Genomic DNA, 22,155 nt, shown 5'->3' on the forward strand with positions numbered 1-22,155 from the left:
GGCCCCTCGCTCCGCCGCGGCCCGGCGGCTCCGGAGCGCGGCCGGCGGGGAAGGAGGCCGCGGGGCTCTGCGCGGCGGCGGCGGCGGCGGCGGCGGCAGGAACTGATGTCAGGCGGGGCGGCGCCAAGGCCGGCGGTCGGGCTGGGACGCCGCGCGGCGCCGCGCCCGCGGAGCCGGGGCCCCGAGGCCCCTCTCGGGCCCAGACCCCCTCAGCCCACAGACCCGGGTCCCTCGGCCCTTCTCGGAGACCCTGGAGCCCGCCTGCGCCCGGGGATCCCGGAGGCCCCCTCAGACCCCGGGAATCTGGAGACCCCGCCCCTGCCAGCTGCAGACCCCCTTGGCCCAGACTCCACCTGTAGCCCCCTCTTCCTTAGCCCCGAGACCCCTCAATGCTCAGACCCCGGCTCTCAGCCCAGAGACCCAGCCTAGAGACCCCACCCTCGCCGCCCAGTCCTAAACTTTCAGGCCACTTCAGCTCCTTGGTGCCCCTCCCCATCTCCAAAACACGCCCTCTTCGCTTCCCCTTCGGTTCCGAAGCCGCCGCCAACTCACCCTCATCCCACTTCTTCAGCTGGTCCACATACCTCGAGGGCCCCATTGCCTCCGCCCAGAAACCCACAGAACAATTCCCCTTATCCCCCAACACTGCCCTCCCCAATTCACCATGTTTTGAAGCCTACCTGGCTCACTTACTCATTAGGTCCCCAAATAATTATATTCCTGATACATACATTAGTTCCTCCTTTTAATTCTTTTTTTAATGTCAATATATTGTCATTGTATTTTTTTCCTTCTTTTTTAAAGTTGAGATATAGTTGACGTATAACATTATATTAGTTTCGACATAGTGATTCGACATACGTGTATATTGTGAAATGATTGTCACCCTTTTTATTCTCAAGATACCCCAATTCGCAGCTGCAGCTCCCCTGTTTTCTTTCTTCTCTGCTCAGGCTACCCCTCCCTTAGCCTCCCAGACCTAGTCACCCCAGCATGGATCTGAAACAGTGATCGAGCAGATTATCCTAGATGGATCCCACCCTGTACACATCAAGAAGTTACCTCCCCATCCCTCAGTTTCCCCAGGAGAGACCAAAGACGGTAGTAGCTATTTTTTGTTTTTATGTGACTGGATAAGGGGCAAAATTATGTGTCAGGAAAAGGAGAACAACTACTACAGAAACATGGCTGCATTCTCTTCCCACCCCAGGACCGAAGCCGATGACCAATAATGGTAAGCGCTGAATACCAACTGTGAGTTGAACTAACTTACATACATTCGTCTCGTGCATCCTCAAACAACAGTTCTTGTACAGATGAAAAAAAAAAATGAGGGATAAGGGTAATTTGCCTAAAATCATATAGCAAATAGTGGAGCCCAGAAACCATGTGTACCCTTTTCTGGGCCAAGGATGCCTTTACCTTTCTTCATAATATTCTAGGAGGTGACTCTATAGGGGCGTGGTCTAACTCTTCAGGGAAAGAAGCAAAATCTCTAAAACCAGGGTATTTTCTTAATAGTACTGAGTTCAGGATAACAGGGGATAACTGCCTCTGTGGAGCCAGAAAGAGGGCAGAATGACAGGTGGGCATTGAGGCTGCAGTCATTGGACAGGTAGAGAAAAGGTTGATCACAGAGGACACACTACTTTGAAAGAGGAAAGAAATAGCCTAATGTCCAAAGGTGTTTGTGACAAGCAGGAGGAAAGCCGGCTTGAATGACCAGTCTAATAGCTTTGGAGCACTCCCTTCCCACTCCACCCAGAGCAGGGTGCCTACATGCCCCATCTTGTCTGATGCAACTCCAGCTGTTGAGAATCCATTCAGCCCAAGGTGGAATGAACTAGCTTCACGATTCCTCCCTGCTGTTAATAGCAAGCCATTATCTGGGCAGCATCTTCTGTTGGGCACCACCTTCCAATAAATGGCTACTTGTGATTTGGGCACATGATAGCTTCAACAGGTGTTATTATCACTTGGCTGTATACCTGTGATTCAAGAAGGTGGTGGCATTTCTGCCATATTGTTTCTATCTTTACGCATTGGGCAATGGTCAGGTCCAACTTTTTAAACATTCAGGAGGAATTTACAGTCTCAGTGCCGACCAAATTCCCAAAGTTTGCATAGGTATGTGAGTGGGTGGGAGAAGTGAGGGACATTTTAGTCTTGAAAGACGTCTTGCAGGGAATGGGAGGGGGCCCAGTGTACGTGTTCATGTGCCGATAATTGCCCCTTGATCAGAGCTCAAATATAGAATCCATCCTTGCCTTTTAAAAACATGGCAAAGAAAAAAGAAAAAAAAAAACAAAAAACAAGGTGCCTATTAATCCTGTTATTGGGAGTCTTTTAAGCTCAAAACTGAAACGTATTCATTTATTGCACAAGACTTTGCTGATCACGTGGAAAATGCATGAGACTCTGAGGCATCAAGAGTCAAAAGCCTCGACTGAGTCACTGTAGGGCCTTAGGCAAATCTGTCTTCATTTCCAAATCAGTGACTCAGGAAATTTTTTTTTTAATACTGTCCTCACCTAAGTCTCTTAGTGCTGACCTCCCTCCGATAAGGGAAGAAGTTGGGAAGGCAAGCAAGATCATGGAGATACCACGGACCTGGCCCACCCAGTGTCTCCTTTACTTTTCTTTCTAAAAATGTGTACTGCCTCAAGAGGAAAAAAATTGGGGAAAAAAAAAAACTCTGACAGCTTCTTCCTGCCACATCCTTAAGAGGTAATTGGACAAGACTGTTAAAAAAAAAAAAAAAAGAAGAAAAAAAAAGTGGAGGTCAGTTCCTTCCTTCCCCCCAACTTGAGGCAAATATAGTACATTTCCAGAGGAGGGAGTAATTATTTCCTTGGCCATCAGGCTTGTGAAGCTGATCTCCATCTGAGAAGGGGAGACAGGAGGGGCTGATGGTATGTAACAGCAGTGGTCCAGGTTCCCACACCTTCACCCTGGCACCTGCAAGTGCAGACTCAGTGCAGCCCTAGGCCTGGGTAAACCAAAACAAGGCAGCGCTAATCAGGTGATCTTATTTTAAAATGTTGAACGTCTAGTTCTTTCCTCGTTCCTGGCCAGTCAGCAAGATGGGTTGGTGAAACTGGGATACCTTTCAATCTCCCCACGTAAAAGCCTCAGCTTCCTGTCATAGCATTTGGAGTGACGTCCATCCTCTTCTCTGGCCTCCAAGGCCACAGCACATCTGATTCAGCCTCTCTCCCTGACTCATCACCTAATCTGTCCACTGGTGTGTGCCAGCACCCCTAAAACCTTCTGTTTCTCAAACAAGCTAGTGTGTGTGCCTCTGAGGGCCTTTGCTGGGAAAGCTCTTCCCCAGTGTGACAGAGGCCTCTAGCTGTTCACCAGAATCTGTTCTCTCCACAGGGACAGACAGCACTGTAGCCAGGCAGTGCCAGACTGTATTCCCCAGCCTCCTTTGCAGTGGGCATGGCTGTGTTATCAGGTGCTCTCCAATGGAATGTGAACAGAAATACAGCCGTCCACTTCTGGGCTGCAGTAGCTGAGCCTGCATGCTGGTTCTTCTCCCCCCAGACAGGATGAAGCAAAGGGGATGTCAGACTTACAAGATGTGAAGAGCCTGGTTTCCTGAATACTGCCTGGAGGAGAGCTGCCTACCAACCAGGAACACTTGTCTTGGGCCAAAAACATAGGCAAGATGAAGACTTTGTAATAAATTATTGAAATTTTTGGCTTCTTTGTTCCCTCAGCCTAGCCCGACATAACACATCCGGAAGCCTCGCCTGGCAGGACCCTTCTTGTCAGCTGGGTCTCTGTTTAAACAGTAGCTTCTCAGGAAACCTTCCTCCTTGATTGCTCCACATCCCATAGCCTCTAATCCCTGTGCCACGCGAACCTACTAAATTTTCATTGTAGAATGCATTCCTACCTGCATTTTCTTGTCTGTTGTCACTCTTCAGAGAGACTGCTAGCATGGAAGCTCTGTGAGAATCTGCACCTTTGCTCAGTTCATGCAAAGCTGTATTCACAGCACCAGTTCAGTGTCTGGCACGTGATACCCAGTGTTTACTGAATATCTTCAGTGTTTATTGAAATTAACAATTTTGTTTTTAAAAAGTTTTGTACAAAAAAATACTGTCAAAATTTCCTAAAAAAAACTTTCAACACAGTAGTGTGTTTTCATGTACTGAATATATTAGCACAGGGTCAAAAATGTTGAAGACAGAAACAAAATACAAATTTGTGAAATGTTTGCCTCTGATGACGTTCCATACCCTACTATTGTTTGTACATATGTGGGAGGGGGACAGCCACCTTGAAAGTGAACAGTGCGACTTTAGAGCTCTGATGTCTATCTTCTAGTTTTTTTTAATTGAAGTACAGTTGATTTACAATGTTTCAGGTGTACAGCAAAGTGATTCAGTTATATATATAGATATCCTTTTTCAGATTCTTTTCCATTTTAGGTTATTGCAAGGTACTGAATATAGTTTCCTGTGCTCTACAGTAGCTCTTTGTTGTTTATTTTGTATATAGTAGTGTGTATCTGTTAATATTCCAAATTCCTCACTTATCTCTCTGCTCTATTTCCCCTTTGATAACGATAAGTTGGTTTTCTATGTATGTGAGTCTATTTGTTTCATAAATTCATTTGTATTATTATTTTTAGATTCCACATGTAAGTGATATATGATATTTGTTTTTCTCTGTCTGACTTACTTCATTTAGTATGATAATCTTTCCTCCCATCCATGTTCTGGTTAGTTTTTTTTTTAATCTCTCTTTATTTCACTCTCAGCTGCCAAGCTTTCTTTTTCTGCGAGGAGGTAATTAGATTTATTTCATTTAATGGAGGTACTGGGGATTGAACCCCAGAACCTCCTGCATGCTAAGCACATGCTCTACCTTCCCCTTGTTTAATTTTAATTCAATAGGGGTGCAGAAAATGTTTTAGCTGGCCATAGAAGTAAAAGCACAGAAAGAGAACTAGAGCCAAATGTAAGGCTGCTTCTCTTTACATCTGATTTGGGCCTTTTCTATTCTAAAAAGATAGTGGATGAGGAATTATGGCCAAAGTCTGTATGACCATTGGTAGAGGAGGAGCTATTTGCTGATGTCCCAAATTAGTCTTAGGTGCTGGTATAATAAAAAGTACTACTTCACATGGAAGCCTGCAGACTTACTAACCTCAGAATGTCATGTTTTAAAATCCACATTAAACTCAAAGTCAGCAGTCATCCTGGGCTAGAATCCCTAAGCCTGCAAACTGACCTCAGGAACCTGGCTGGGTTTTAGGTAGTTTGTCACTTCACTTATGGTACAGCTCCTTAGGTCCTGTGAGATGAGAAACTGAGGCAGCATAATGGTGTTCATGGATTTATTAATTAAAAATGTATCTGAGGGCCTGCTATATACCAGCAAAGTTCTAGGCACTGGGAGATACTGTGAGAAGGAGACATAAATCCCTACTCTCATGGAACTTCCGTTTCAACGGGAGGGAAGTTTGGAAGATACAGAAGTGAAATGTGGAGTTCGTTGGGTAGTGTCTGTGCTAAGGAAGAAGAATGAAGGGAAGTGACCAAGGAGGGGTTTGGCTTCAGTTTTAAAGGAGTCAGAGAAGGCCTTCCTGAGGGGGTGTTTGAGTCAAGACCTAAAGGCAGTGCGAGGAGAAGCCATGAAGACGTCCAGGGAATGGGCGACAGCACGGTGAACTCGAGGAACACGGAGGTTGGAGTGGTTCGGGGCTGAGGGGTGGGGGGTGGGTGGGGAGGTGAAGGCGGAGGCACACAGGGCCCCTGCAGGCATTGTAAGGATTCTGGCTTTTACCAAGTGAGATGGGGTTCATGGAGGGGTTTTAAGGAGGTATGATCTGATTGAACAGAGTCCTGCTGGCTACTGTGCTAAGAACATCATGTAGACAGACAGGGGCAGGAGCAGAGAGTTACTGCAATAACCCAGGTGAGAGGTGATGATGCCTGGACCAGTGTTCTGGAAATGATCAGATTGCAAATATTCTCAAGTGGAGCCAATGGGATTAGGATGTGTTGGATGTAGGTTGTGAGAGAAAGGGGTCAGGGTGTTAGAGTGAACAACTTAAGGGTGAAGTTGCCATTTACTTCCCAGGAGACAGAGGAGCAGGTTGAGGGGGTGGAGTATTTCTGGCTCAGGGAACTTCAACTTGAGATACCTGGAGTCAAATATGGAAAATGTTGGCTTTTAGTAACTTTCTAGGAGGAACCAAGCCATCTGATCTTTTTTTGTTTTAAGGACAAAATCCATAGTCAAGGATTAATCCCATTAGAAAATAGCTCTGAACAGGGAAGCAGTATCTGAGGATAATTTCGCCCTCTTACGTAAGATGGCAATATGTTCTGCTTACTTTGCATTTTAAAATTTACAACTATGTACTTTTTTTTAAACTTATTTTTTCTATTTCTTTGAAATTTCTACTTTTAAATGTATATCCTACCCTTGTATTTTCCTCCTCCAAGCTGTACAGATCCCTGCCATAAACATTTCAATGCATTTATTTTCCTGATACTTTTAACACTTAAAACAAAAAAATAAAGACGCAGTGCTCCGTTTCTGTGCCAAGGACCCATAATTCTTTCTACTAAAAACTGATGTCTCAATTTACTACCATTCTATCAAGTTCTGGAAGTCTCATTTCAAGTGAATTATCAAAAGACTGAGATCTGAACAATGGCAAAATAATGAGTACTTCTCACCTCCAACTAGAACAAGCCTTTGCTCTCAGCAGCAAGGAAAAGTGACAGAACCGGGGGGAATTTGTCTAACTACTCCCGGTACCAGCTGGTCCATGTACACCGAAATCCTCTCAAAGGACCCACAGCACAAAGATACACAGAGCACTAACTCCACATTGGTTAATACCCCAGGGTGTTTCCAAGTTACTCATGAATCCCTACAACCACCCTGATAGCCCCTATTTTATAGACAAGGAAACTGAGGCACAGAAAGGTTAAGCAAGTTACCCAAAGTCACACAGCTAGCAAGTGGCAAAGCTGAAATTCAAACCCAAGCAGCCTGGCTCTAGAAACTAGTCTGAACCACAATACCCTACCACCAGTGGTTTCTATTACTGTTTATTAACTGCTCATGCAGAGTCACCGAGCACCAACATTTCACATCAGCAGATGGCCGTCCTCCTGCAGTGGCTATCTGGAGGCTACTAATGGCTTGGAGATGCCCTTTTCTTCTGAGGTTTAAGCTTATGGCCACAAGTCACAGCCTGGGTATGTTATTTAAAGGGCAGGGAGATAGAGACAAGGACAGAAGTAACCATCACAATTTAGAAGAAATTGATCAAACAAGAGTCTTATGATAAAAACTTTATTGTCTTAAATATCAAATGTTTTACACATCACTTTTTCTTCAGAAAGTTCCTATTAAAAAAAGAAAAATAAAATAAAGTGTTTTGATTACTTAGGGCTGACTTACATTTCAGTATGTGACAATAATTCAAACCCAAATGCATCTAGTTCACTCAGCTGCAGACAGGTCCTATGTCCAGCCCCTAAACCAATGGTACAATGCAACCAACTGTGGGATTCCTGAGTTTGGTTTCCTTAAGTTCTCAGAGTTCTCCCAACTCTCAAAGCCAAAGCATTATGGGAGTGAATGAGCTACTGGCAAGTCTATTTTGCCAATCAGCCTAGTTCTTCTTTTAAGAATGCAGTAGTCTCAAAGCTTAAAGAAAAATCAGGAAAGCAATAAAAGAACAAAATGGGGGGGAAGAAGGGTTTCTATTTGCTAAGATTTGCCAAATATGGCTACAAAACTGGTAAACAAACCATACTTGAGTGCAAAGGCCATTAGCCCAACTTGCCACGAAGATGAAATTTTAAATAAAAACGAGCAAATCAATATTCATTGTAGGTGCATAGTTAAAAAAACAAACAAAACAGCAAGTGCAGTCAGTATGTTGATCTGAGTACATCACCAGAACTACTTCAAAAGGATGATCAGGAGAATAGAGAATGGGAATATTTTTATCATTCAGAGGGAAAGGTCTCAGATGAGAGGCATAAATTCAAAGCTGTCCAGCCTTGAGGAAAGGAGAAAGAGGTCTGGTCAGCATCAGGTAATTTCAGACCAAAAGAATCTGGAAACAAACTGACGTGACTGCCTCTGATAAACAAAATCATTTATTACTCATGTACCTTCCCAGGAAAAACTACCCCAGCATGCCCCTTCACCCAGTCAGGTAGTGAAAACCTTCCCATATGGATTAAAAGAAATAATTCTCCTAATTTTGTATTCCACATCTCCACCCCAGGTCTTCCACAGTTTGCTTAACTTTTTTAGGTTAAAAAAAAATGTCCTCTAACTCCTACACCCTTGAACCATTTTCTCTGTAGATTTCATTCATGTGCTCTAAGACTCATCTGCTATAGCCTCTCAAGTTTCACAGCCCCCAGAAGGTCTAGATTACCAACCACCAATATATTACGCATAAACCTATGAGAGTTTTCTAACTGTATACCTCAGAAGTCACTAGTTGTTAAAGTCCAGAAATTTTACCTGTATCCATATATGGTAACATTTTAAACAATGGATTAAAGAATGTCAATTTGATAGAGCTGTCCTGTAGAAAGATTTGGTAGAGTCTGGAATCTTCTTGTACATAAATTCTGCCCACCATCCAGTCCCAGAACCATCACTTGCTACATTTTCTGCTCTAGATTCCTATTTTCACATCTTGTACTCAGCTGCTTTAAAACAGCAAATCCTGCAGAATCCTCTGCTAAGTCCCGTTGGCCAGATGGTTAGTATTCCAGAGCAGCCATGCTGAAAGGGGGAGTGGGAAGGATGCCACGGCACACTCCGTACCTCTACCCTGCACGGAAGGAGGTCTTGATGGAAGGAAAAGTTGACTGTCACCAGTGCACATTTAGGTCATCTTCCATTTACTTGCACCTCTATCCTCCCCATACCTCCCTCTTCTTCCACCAACAGTATAAACTGATTTCTTATTACTTGATCTCTTCAAGGATTGCTACCAAATATAAGAACATTTTTGGTTGGTTCCTCCAATTCATTTTTTAAAAAAACATTTTTTTTAGAGCAGTTTTAAGTTAACAGACTCTAATTCCATTTTGAGTCTGATTTTCCAAGTCTTCTCTGAATTTGAATCAAATCATCGTAGTATGACTTTTAAAATAAACGATGCTGATAGGCAAAAATAGATCTTGTTCTTGAAGCTAAAATTTGTTTCATGTCTCCTTACTAGACTGAAAGCTTCACAAGGGCAGCTTCTAATTTGTTTTAGTCACTCCTGTACCCCCAGTGCTCACCAGTACCTGGCACACAGGCACTTAATGTCTGACGAATGAATAGTGAATTCTTATTCAGACTCATACTGCATAGCCTTCAAGAGAGTACCAGTTTCCTGTTCAAGTATGAAAGATTTTATTAAACTTTTTCTCTGCCTTGACCACCACAATACCGACAGTACAACAAAGAATATGATAAACATCTAGAAACCATTTTTTGGGAGGTATGCCTGATGCAAAAAAGCCATGTCATAGTCCTTCTGTCTGGGGAAACCTAGTGATCCGGTGCAGGTGCAAGTCTGAATCAACAATGAAAGTGAGCCTTAGGACCACTCCACACACGCCCATTTCCAGGAGGGGCATTTTCAATCTTCTCCCCATGATACTTCCACTTTTATTCCCCACCCAAATTTGAAGCCTCTACTTGGAAAATCTAAGGCACAAGAGAAAAATCAAGTAACATCAAAGGTTCCTCTCTAAACTCTTTATTTAATGAACCCCTAATATAGTCTACTGAGGGACCACTAAGGTAGGGAACTTGAGCCATGATTTTACATTTCTGGTTCTCAAAGACATGCTTTGAATTTACTTTGTTGTTAAGAGGGAATTGGCATTTTAAAAATCTTTCAGAAAGAAAGCTATTTAAAATTTTTGTTTCTTTTTGTGGAGGGGGTAATTAGGTTTATTCATTTATTATTTTTTTAATAATACTGGGGATTGAACCCAGGACCTTATGCATGCTAAGCACGCACTCTACCACTGAGCTATACTTTCCCCCTCCAGAAAACAAGCTATTTTTATTTTACAGAACTCCTAATATGAAAGGTAACATTCATCTTCTTGGAAAGGGAACTTTTGAGAATGCTATTTCCTTTCTAGTTCAGCCACTGACTACACTAAGTCACCAAATTCAAAGTAGAAATTTGGCTTTTTGGTATTTGTGCTAGAGAATGCATAATCCAGTTAGCTTCTCTTACGTTACCAGTGATAACAAGTTTGAAATACGTAGCAGTTCAATTACCCTGCTTATCCTCATCGCACGTGGCAAACAGGTAGGAAAAGGAAATCAGAATATACTGCCAACTCTTCTGGCCAGTTACTTGCAAGGCTGTTTTTTATATACATGGTGGGATAAAAGCCACCATAACTGAAGAATATATCTGTAGATATAAAAAATTTTTTAATCTTTATAAAATTAACTGTAGGGTATCTATCAGTCACACATGTATATATATACATGAGCTGATGGTTAAACTGACTGATTTTTTATGGCTTTTACGAGAGAAAGCTGTGCTAAGGGAAGGACAGGCAGATTCTACCCTAACAGGTTATCATAAAATCAGTGCCACAAAGTCTCAGATATCTTTCCATTTTTATGTAACTCTCTTACTGGAGAAACGCTTTGGGAAAAAACATATGGTCTGTGCCTCCCTTCAGTATATGTGGAAACAAGGAGTTCTGGAAAAATTTTGTAGGCTGCAAGGCAGAATAGTTTTCACACACACTCACCATCTCTCTAGTTCCCTTTGCCAAGCAACTGGTAATCTTTACATGTTAATGGCTAAAGCCCAAACTGTGGGCTGAAAGCTATTGGCTGATGTCTGGAGGCCTAAAGAGGTACAAGTGGAAATAATTCTTACCAGCTGCAAGGGCAAAATCTACAGCCTAGATATAGCTGTCTGGTTACCAAGCACATTCCTACATATAGGAACCAACTTGAGGGAAATTGCAGAAGTCATACAGGAAAATCTTCTCCTCTCTTTGGTGAATAAACAGACACCACCCTTGGAGGTAAGGGCTGACCACAGGCTGTCCATTACTGGTTATGGCAAAGGAGCTATCCAGTAAAGCAGTCCAATGCTGGTCACTGCTGGTAACCAGAGGAGTTCACAATGATTTTATCTCATTCTTGGAAAAGTTAACCTCTAATTTCTGCACTTTGAATAAAAATCGACAATGAAGGTTCACCAATGTCATATTCCTTAATTCCTTTTGTGTTTTAGAACTGCTAAACTTAAAAATGATTCAAAAACAAGTTTACTTTCATACAAATGATGGACAGGAAGTAAGATTTTAAAAATCAAAAGCAATTATAAGCTGAAAGACAAATGATGAAAAAGGACAAGGATATTTGGCAAGTGGGTTAAGCTCAAAGTATTCCTAATAAGAATACGTGTACAACTATAGGCCTATCCCATTTTCCCCTAGAAATAAATATACATATACATACAATAAAAGCTACTGTAATGAAATCTTTTCCAGACTGATATATCCCACTTGGGATTGACTCCCAAATCTCCACACTATGAAAATTTAGTGGCCACACCTCTGAGCAGTGTTCAGAGAAACTGCTCATACAGAAAACTATGAGGCCCACCTTCATAAAGAAGGCCTTTCTGGAAGAGTCTATTGTCACTGATAAGCTCCCCCACCTCACACCCACCCCACTTTGTGACCCTAAAGATTTATAAGCTTAGAATAAATTCCCAATCATACCCATAAAGCAAATACAGGGGCCCATTGCATTGCTACTAAATTTTGCTTCAATCATAGCACCACTATTTAATGACAGTCACAGCTCTAAGTCAGTTGACAGAAATCCTATAAGCAGTTTCCTAGTGCATCTTACATCTTTGGTGTAGGGCAAGCAAAAGGATCTACAGCACACGATTGTCTAAAAGAACACTTTAAAGACAACCTGGCTAACCTGTTGTTCTGAGTGCCCTCCTGAAAACAGTAAACTACAACTCTCCGTCAACCATCGCTTAACTTCAGAGGATCATGACGAACCTACGCGACCTTCCATCATATCACTCAAGTCTCCCAACACACATTCAAACATCACAGCAAACAAGAAAGATGAGATAGGGTAGAAGAGAAATGTATAAGTGCCCCTAAACTAAAATTTCAAAAACTCCTGAGATACGAGCCTCCATTTTGATTGTGCTCAATGACGTGAATTTTGACGGAAAGAATAAGCTTTCAAAGAGAATTAAGACTTTAGACAAAATCACTTAACGTTAAAAGTTCACAAATCACCCTTCTGAATCTTCTGTTTCAAACACATTGCAAACTCCAACCTGAAATCGGGAATTATCATTCTCAAAATTCTTTTCAATAAAACCAAGATTTCAGATTCCCGCTCGGTACATAAAAGAGTTTATTTTCCAGGAAAGAAAGTATCTAAAATCTATCCAGTAGAATTATTGCACAGTGGGGCCCACAGGACAATGATTTCCAAGGGCTAGTCCTCATATAAAAAAAGGCCACAATAAATACATCTATGTACTATGCCCCACTCTAACTTAACATGGTAAACACAAATATGACAAATTTTGCTTAAAAAAAGAAACTCCTGAGGAAAGAAAGGGATGGAAAACTCTACCAAGGCCACTTGAATCAGAGACTCCAATGACTATTTCCACTGCCACGAAAGACACTCACCAAATACACTGATCATTCCAAGCACCAAGATGAACCAGTGACAAGGTTATCACACTTGAATCTTTCACTCAGATCACATCTCAAACTGAGCTTTAGAAGAACTTCCTAGACAATGACTTTAGAAAGGAAATAAACTGCTGGCAATCAACCCATTAGCTGAACATAAGTTCATCACTCGTCATTGAGGGTTGAGATGTGATCAGTGAGATGTGATCTACCAAACCCAATCTTTAGTAAATTCCAGTGTTGAGGCCATTATTTTTCACTCACAGTTCTTGAAGCATCACCAGGACATTTGCAAATGAAATTACAGTTTTTTCTTTCCTTCTTTTTTTTTTAATCTGGGTAGCACCATGTTTCGCTCTAATGTTAATTCCCTCACAATATCCCACCCAAGATACTTGGCAATTCATGCAGCAGCCTGTGATGCACAAAGCAGCCCAAGTTTTAAAACTTCCCAACTCATTCCATTAAAATGTCAAATCCTAACCACACGAATAAAAACATACCACTCTAGGAGATATTCTTCAATTTTCTGTTACAGCTGAGGAATCATAATACACAGAGCACTAAGTATAATTCCAGACACCAAACCATGTGATCAAATTTGTAAACCGAAAATTAAGTCAACAAACTGTATCTTGCCTATAGCAGAGACACAGCCAAAATATGAAGTTGATCTGCTCTTAGCTGCATGGGTGGTCAGCCATTTCTCATGGCTTCTGCTTCTTAAAGCATTTACTCTCATTCTAAAATGGTATGCTATACACAAAGCCATCCATTTTATTCCAGAATACATCATCTTAATGATAATAAAAAGCTTCTGTATGCACATACTGCCAATACATTTAAAAAAGGCCCAAATTTTAACAAATAGAATAGACAAATTCATCAGACAAGAGATCATAAATTACTTTGGCCGAAAAAAATCTTTGAAAAAAATCCTTAAAAAAAATCTGGCTCAACATTCTGCTTGCAGGTTTCTACATATACTGTATATGTGGTGAGTGTGCATGTGTGCATGTGTGTATATATATATATAGCTTTTTTTTTTTTTTAAAGGGAATGGAGTATGGTCTAGACCATTTTCCATGGTTATGTAGGAACTACAATGTTCTTTGCTAGCAAAACAAGAAGTGCAAGGTCTGCATTTCCACCAACTCGATGCAAAGCCCCAAGAGCTTCCTGCAAAGTAAAGCCGGCACGGAGAATCCGGTCAATGTCTGCAGCAGGAAAAATTAATGGTGCAAGAAAGGAGGGACTTGATGATGGATGGCTGGTAGGTGGTTCAAATTCTAGAAGTGGCCCTGCAGCTTCAGGACAGACATTTTCTCTTATCTCAGGCCTGTCTGTCACTGGATTCTGTGTGCCCTGACCCAAATCTTTAACCAATATGAAACTGGATGACAAGGACTCAGTCTGCTCAGAAGTCTTACTGAGTGCATCCTCCTCACCTGCTAAAGGTCTGGGTGAAATTTCTACGCCTAAGGTGCAGGGTAGTTGATTAGACGTTTTAGCTGAGGCTAGAGTGACAGAACTGTTCTCACTTATTGATTCCCTAGACTTGGGGACACCTTCTTTATCAATTAACAGGCCATCACTGCGACCCCTGAGGTTAATATTTGCCACATCTTCTATTCCAGCATCAGTTGAAGTGTCTGTTAATTCTTCTGTCTTCACTGATACCGATATGGCCTGATGAAAGGAGATTTGTGAACACTGTTCATCCTGGGTAGCTGTAAGATGCTCATTTTGGGTCCATCTTTCAGAAAGGTCCTTAATACCCATTTGGCTCTCAGTTACTGTCTCTGATTGACAGGTAACTTCTTCAGATGTGTTTTCTGAAGCTGGTTTACTACTAATGACCAAAAGTTCATGAAGTTCCTTCAAGGCTGCCGTTATAGATGAGCAAGATTCCTCTGTTGACTCTACAGAGGGCTGACAACTGCCACAGAGACTTAAAGAGGAGGGGCAATTCTCATAGTCTTTCATTTTTCCAGACATTTCAACATTACTTTCTGGGAGCTGTAAAACCTGAGTGGAAATGGAATTACTCAAAATTTCAGAGGAAGGGTTACACTTTGATGTTTCTACTTCCATCAAGGGATTATCTAAGGTGAAATCAGAAGCACCAATGTTCTTCACATCGGGATTCTGACTGCCTGCTGAATTAAGCACAGCAACTAGGGACTGTTCAACTATATCTACTTCCATAAGTGTTTCTGAATTTGAGCAGCCAAAGCATCCTGAAGGTAGAATATTTTTCTCTGTACCCGGAAGGTCCACATTCTGCTGCATCTTGTCTCCTTTCATTGTAGATTCCAAACCAACACTTTTTTGTTGATTCTGTTGCCTTTCTCCAAGACGTTCAAGGTTCTCTGTGTTACAAAGATGTTCTCGGTCCTGTGGAACATTCTGTTGTATAACCTCATGCTGTTCATTTCTTGGTTCTTCGTGCTGCTGAAGGCCACTCTCTCGACTCAAGTCCTGATATCCTGGATCCTTTCTACCTATAAGCCTCTGTGATTCTCGCATCCTGGTTAAACTAGCTTCCTGTCTTGTGTGGAGATGAGATTTGAGGCCTTGGGTGCTTCTTTCAGCAGGAGATTTCTCCAGATTATCTGCAACAATGGCTTCTTCAAGTGAACTCTGCAAAGGCATAGCTGGACTCTGGTTTGCTAGAGCACTGTCTGCTGAAGAAGCACACTCAGAAAGATCCTGCAGAGGAAGGTGTTCTTTTTTTTCAGAGGTTATCTGGAATTCAGCTGAAGCCTTCAAAGCCTTCATAGCTTTAGGTTCGATGCCGTCTGGGTCACTGGGCTTGATAGGGCAGACTGAAGTAGAGACAGAGTGAGCAAGACCTGTAGGATTACCAATCTCAGGACTCTGTCCTGAAGGATGGGCTTGATGGTTAAATCCATCTGAAGTTGGTAATGATGACATCCCCAGTGAGGTAGTTTCTTTACCGCTTTTCTCTATATAGAACAATGGAGAAAGGAAAAAAGATTAATCAGCAGGTTACAAAGGCCACTAAATTATCAAAGACTACAAATCTAAATAGGATAAAATAAATCAGATCTTTAACCCTTATATTCATAGACTTTATACAAGAGCCACTCTCATTGTGGTGAACAATTTAACATTATAGCATCAGAATATAAGGTAGGTAGGTTCTTAATAAAATGTGTGTATTGTAATTCAATATTTTTATTTAAGTACTACATAAAATGGCTGTGTTAGTGGCTTAAGACTGAAGGACATTTACGTGTCTTTATTCTCAGTGAGTTCAGAACTCCAGAATGGTTTCTCAAAGTGTGTTATCTCTACCCTTCCTCTAAAATCACCTGGGATGTTTGCTAAGCATGCAGATTCTGGGGCATGGTCCTTGGGAGTAAACCTAGGAATCTGCATTTTCAGTAAGTTCCTCAGGTGATTCTTAAAAGCACAATACAGCTCTTGAGGATTTCTGCACTGGAACAATCTCATGCCAATTCACTTTTAGTGTGTCAGATGTAAACACTGAGAAATCTAAAGCCAGGACAGAGTGGGAATTATAAAGAGAACTAAGAATGTGATACTCAGGGACCTCTGGAAGACACAGAAGAAAACATTCTATTTATTTCTATCCGAACATCCCAAAAACCATGTGAGCTTGACTCAGAACAAAAATAAAGCTAAAGATTAAACAGATTAAATCTCAATTATTATCTTACCAAATAATGCAACTTTAAAAAGGATATAAGTTACTTTATCACATTAACATAGTACAACAAAGCCAGAACATTTAAGTACTTTATGGTGGGGAGGGGTGGGCAGTGGAGGGAGATAGTTCATAAGTTTTTCAAAGGCAGTGACAATTTAGAAAAGCCACTGCAACTTACTGACCACTCACAAAAGATGGAAAGCTTAAACACAACACCTTGATGTAAACATCATGATGTCATTGAACATCAGATCCAACTCTCCTTTTGCACTGATCCAGTTTAAAAACTGACCTTTATGCAATTATTACAAGATCTTTAATTAACAATCAAAGGCTGGTAACAAAATGACATCGCAATACAATCTATTAGGGCAGTTGAGACTCAAATGCTTCATGCTGATTGTACCTTAAGAAGCCATAAAGCAATGAATGCAGTTACGATTCAAAAGGCTCTAAACCACTCTAATCCAACACAGGTTAACAATATGAAAAGATAAAGTACTATGTCAGGAAGTGACTGACTTCGTGTGAAAACAATCTTATTTATAGTTTAGGAGTAAACAAGAAAATAGCATGTATCTCAGTGCAAACTATATCCATTAGAGTCTAGAAACACAGTTACTAGTTTTATTTATCAGTCTCTAAGGCTGACTCTGAAAGAGGTTCAATTTTGAGTTAATGAGAACAGAACGATGCACTGTAGTGAAAAATCCACGTTAGCAGCATAGAGGTAGGGGATGATAATGGCCTTCTGGCAAGAGTACGCCAGTTAACAACTGGGTGAGGTGAAGGTGAACACGACCTCAATGTATTCCGTACTCACTATGAAAGCAGCATATAGTCCTCCTGTAGCTGAGATGGTCAATTTCACTGGCCTAAGTCCTACATGTAGGGGAGGACTGGGTCAGTACTACAGGATAGGAGAAGAGGATGAGGACAACGGACATTAATAATTAAGTATGCCTGTTTTTAACCCATCCTTACAAGGAAAATGAAAGAACTTACATATTACGTATCTAATTACAACCAGCCTGCAAACTCCTATAAAACCCTAGGTTGATAGTTTAAAAAAAGACTGCCTCTCCCCATTTTCATAAATCAGCCAGTACACTCAGGCTGACATTTATTATACACTTCAGGGAAAGGGAAGCAGAGTGCCTCCTGTGGAGAGAGGGAAAAGCAGGGTCTCAACTCTCACTGACAGATTAAACTTCACCCTGCCTGTGTTACTGACTCCGTGACCCTGGGCAAGTCACCTGGCCTAAGTTTCCATTTCTTCTTCAACAAAATGATAAGTTCAGTCCCTCTATAAAGCTGGTAGCTGTGTGCAGTAATGTGAAAAATACACTTCCAGTTATTCAGAAGAAAGAGACACATAAAAATCCCTAACAACGCAGTCTCCTCCGACAACAAAGTGCCATGATGCTGATTATTCTTGATCTGATATTCACAATGGTCAGTGGACACTTGTCTTCACTGGAATCTTTCTAATGACTGATGAAATTTTAAATAGGAAATCATGCTTAGATATGTATGTATGCCAACATACAAATGTATATACAGGCTAGTTGTAACCAGATTAAACATACAAATGTATATACAGGCTAGTTGTAACCAGATTAAACAAGATGAAACGGTGAATGACAGAAGCTAAATTCCAGAATTGCTGCAGATACAGAGACTTTCAGACTACAGATGACAACTGGGTGGAAGGCTTAATGTGGTGTCTATAAATACCTGGTCTGGGGCCCACTCCAGCTGCAGTACACACACACTACATGCATCATGGCTTCTGACGCTCTGTTTGAATTAGGAAACAGACAAGCAAACTTGGGTTAACAATGCAAACCACACAGCATGCAGGGTTATAGTCTCCATTCCATTGCCATCTTTAAAATCAGGAACCAGTAGAGTCAAAGTAAGGGAATGTTTCTGCAGTTTGGACATCCAGAAGATTTGTTGGTTGCTTTAATTCTTTCACAGTACATAAAGCAATGTGTCAACTTCAACAGATTTTCAACAGAACTTGGAAAGAAATTAATTTCACTACCTACACAGAGAATTCATGGGCAAACATGTGAGACAGGTGAAAACAAGTAGCTCCATAGATGGAATTACGTGACACGGAAATCTTATGGAGTAAAGGTGAGCGAACACATGTAACAGCCACTTCCCAAATTTCTTTCTTAGCTGAGATTTATTTTTCGAAGAAAAACAAACCAAACCCGATTATCTAACCTGGCTTAACTTATTTTTTTTAATTAGTGTTTAGAAAACATTAGATACAGCTCCCTACTCTGAATTATTTTTGTAATCGATAGAAAAGATAAAGATATTCTGGTATAAAGTACCCACCAAGGAAACAGTTTTTTCTTTTTAAACATTTTTTGGGGTTGGGGGTGGTAATGAGGTTTATTTTTTAAATGGAAGTACTGAGGACTGAACCCAGGACCTCATGCGTGTTCAGCACGTTCTCTACTACTGAGCTATAATCACCCTCCAAGGAACAGCTTTTAGTAAAAATACTTTCACCTATGTCTAGAGTTTTGATTTTGATAATACTCAGAAGTCGATGTTTCAAGCAAATGGAACCTGATGCTGATGAATTACTTCACTATTTAAACATTACAAAAATTAGCACAAGCCACACACTGTCAGTAACCAAAGGTCACATGGGTAAAGAGCCATTTTATTCTAAGCCTTTAAAACTGGTAGACCACCCCTCCTACGGCTGAAAACATCTGTAGTTTCCATTTTAATCTCCTAAACTTTTTATTAAAAGAAAGTAATTACTCAAAGAGAGTAACTGTTAGTAGGTTATAAAGCACTGCTATCATCAGCTAGTGTTTCTCAAATAAAAGCACCAAAACTGTAGGGGGGATAGGTTTCACAAAATGGTAACACATCCTTGTTTTATTAATACATAATATGACTAAGCTGACAGTTACTTAAAAAAAAAAGTAAAACCTTCTACGCAGGTATGTCAAAGTCATTCATATTTGTTTTGCAGGCAAGGTTAAAACTATTAATTCAGTCTCTCTGTCTGGTTGTTTAACAATCTTCCCTCCCTACAAAATACTGAAGTCACAACCTGAACTGTACTTTGTATGTAAAACTGAGCCAAAATGTGGTGGTGGAATAGATTCTGAGCAAGGCCAGCCTGGAAACTCCATCTGCTACCCATGCCTATTCTAAAGTCTCAATGCTTAGACCACTGGGTGTTCCCTGGTGATAAACGCTGGCAAAATCTGGCTGCTTATTTTTAAAGCTCTTATCTGTTTTGTCCTTAGGAGAAAGCTATTCCCTGAACTTGTAGCTCTAATACATTTTACTACATCAGCAAATGCAATGTGTGATATTAGTCACTAATGAGTAACTATAGCACAAGATTTAAAAATAACCAAAACTCAAAAGTTAATTCTCTTCAGCTTCTAGAAAATGCATCCGAGTCACTGTTCTGTAACGATGGGGAAAAATTATCCATGGAAGCGGGATTTAGGCCTAACTGTGTCCTTCCATTTTACCCAGAAAACTCGGCTTGATCTTTAGAACTAAAGAGGCTACAATAACTGAGACTTCAGAAAAAAAAGTATTAGGTGGCTTCATTTCCCTAGTTTATATACTGTTCTGATTGGGCCCAATGACACACGACTGCGATTTCATTAACAGCACAAACACTTCAGTTTGATTAATGTTCAGTTATGCCTCTTACTGTTGGTTCTTCTGTCTTTCGTGGCAGCACTTTCAGTAGACAGTGAAAAGGTGAGCTGCTTTAGTCACAGTGACAATGCTAACCTTCAAAATAAATGGGCCTAAGCAAAGGACAAGAAAATTTCCAGGAAATGTTGAACTCAAAAGGAAGTGCCTGCTTAACTGTTACAAATTTCTTCAGGAAAAAAAAGGACAAGATTTTTTTAGGAAGCCCACCAAAATGTGCGTAAGCAAATAACTCCCCAATCTACCTTGCACACAGCAACAGACTGCTGTTTCTTGATCTAATGAAACATGGAGTTTTTCTTTACTGTATTTAGAGACGGGAGGAGGTGGTAAGAAGACAAGGAACACACCCACAACAGGACAATGAGACTGACTGTGAACTGGAAAGGTCCTGTCCCCGCTGTAGCTCAAACTCCCCTGGCACACCCACCGATAACAAGAGCTTGGCCATTCCAAATACCTGCATCCTCTACAGATTTTTGAAGGGCTTCTGCTAATTCTTGGTCTGCAATCTCCTCTGGCCGTACTTCCTCTCGCCCGGCCCCATAAGCCAATCGGGCACACTCTGGTAACTCTCCCTCGGGAAGGAAGGTGGTCTGTGAGCCTGTGGTGCCAATCACGAGGACATTTTTCTTGAGGTCAATGGAACACTTAGAAGGAAAAAAAACAAAGACTGATGATAGTAGATAAAACAGGAAACAAAAATTATGATCTTGAATTTAAAACTCCATTTACAAAGAGCAACATTGACACAGATGGCTAAAAAAACTGATTTTACTTAAAAGTATTTAAACTTTAACCTAGGTAACACTGTCTGTTAATTTAGAATCTTTTTAATATTTAAATTTTATAGCAGAATAATCTTTATGGGACATAGTTTAACCGTTCATTTCTGAACTTAAATTTGGAAAACCGCCAGGCATAATCAGCAGCCACACCTTTTAGAAACATATAAGTGACTTAAAAAAAAATAAAACTGAGACATACCATTTATGCCGTTCCACATTTTTGCTTTTTTTGCTTAGTGTATAAAGTGCAGCTTATATTTAAACTCTAGACCAATGGGCTGAAAAGTGATATACAAACAAGGCAAGCTCTACAAAGGTATTCTATATTTCATACTTACATTACTCTGCTTTTCAGTATATTTTTATAATTACTTAATAATATAGGACAGTTACACTGTATGTTTTATACCTATAAAGTTGGAGATTGCTGGTCTATATCATGATTTAAAAATAGGGAAATATAGGGGATGGTATAGCTTAAGTGCTACAGCACATGCTTAGCATGCACAAGGGCCTGGGCTCAACCCCCAGTACTTCCTTTAAAAACAAACAAACCTAATTACCTCCACTCAAAACAAAACAAAACAAAAAAAAACACGGAAAGATAGCAACAATAAGTTAGGTTTTATAGGGTTTTATTTATATATGCATTCACTCATTCCTTCTACTTAAAATTCTATACCTTGATTACAATATCAAGGCAACATATATTTTTCAATGCAATATACTTTTAATGGGAATTTAATATTAAACATTTAAAAAGGAGTATTAGTGACATAAAAATATTGACTAGAAGGGGGGAGGATATAGCTCAGTGGTAGAGTGCATGCCTAGCATGCACAAGGTCCTGGGTTCAATTCCCAGCACCATCATTAAAAATAAATAAAACCATAATTACCTCCCATAAACAAACAAACAAACAAACAAACAAACAAACTAAAAATATTGACCAGATATGAAACCTTCTTGTGAAAATTTTTACTACCCAAGAGCACACTAATTGCTTCTTCAATAAGAGAAGTTTATCTTTAAACAAATTATTAGGCTTCAGAGTAGAATATAAAAACCACTGCAAATGAACAAATTTACAAATCATTCTCTCTGTACTAAATAAACATTTTCATTCCAAACATCTTCTGTATACCTTTTTCCTTAATCCTCAAGCTCTTCTTCCCAAGCATTGTTTGACCAGTTACTAAGGATTTACTAAACTTATACTTGCAGTAAAATC

The 22,155-nt window shown here is 40.5% G+C and overlaps 1 protein-coding gene and 1 long non-coding RNA gene across 8 annotated transcripts in view; one reads left to right on the plus strand and one right to left on the minus strand.

Moving 5' to 3' along the window:
* Positions 1-255: 255 nt before the first annotated feature.
* On the plus strand, positions 256-6,560 carry LOC141579638 (uncharacterized). Its single transcript, XR_012511439.1, has 2 exons — positions 256-1,234; positions 3,382-6,560. It is a non-coding gene; the product is annotated as an uncharacterized LOC141579638 (long non-coding RNA).
* A 753-nt stretch (positions 6,561-7,313) lies between these two features.
* Positions 7,314-22,155, minus strand: part of DDI2 (DNA damage inducible 1 homolog 2) — a 38,945-nt gene continuing 24,103 nt past the window's right edge. For 5 of the 7 annotated variants that reach the window (XM_074377354.1, XM_074377352.1, XM_074377353.1 and 2 more), the window contains 2 exons: positions 20,597-20,786; positions 7,314-15,691 (listed from right to left, as the gene is read on the minus strand). In XM_074377354.1, coding sequence (XP_074233455.1) covers positions 13,812-15,691; positions 20,597-20,786 — 2,070 coding nt within the window. In that variant the 3' untranslated portion in view covers positions 7,314-13,811. Of the gene's footprint in view, positions 15,692-18,156; positions 18,220-20,596; positions 20,787-22,155 lie in introns of those variants that run through there. The other 2 variants (XM_074377357.1, XM_010957497.3) reach the window with 2 other exon arrangements.

Source organism: Camelus bactrianus, chromosome 13 (genome assembly GCF_048773025.1).
Source record: "Camelus bactrianus isolate YW-2024 breed Bactrian camel chromosome 13, ASM4877302v1, whole genome shotgun sequence".
NCBI classification, from domain to species: domain Eukaryota; kingdom Metazoa; phylum Chordata; class Mammalia; order Artiodactyla; family Camelidae; genus Camelus; species Camelus bactrianus.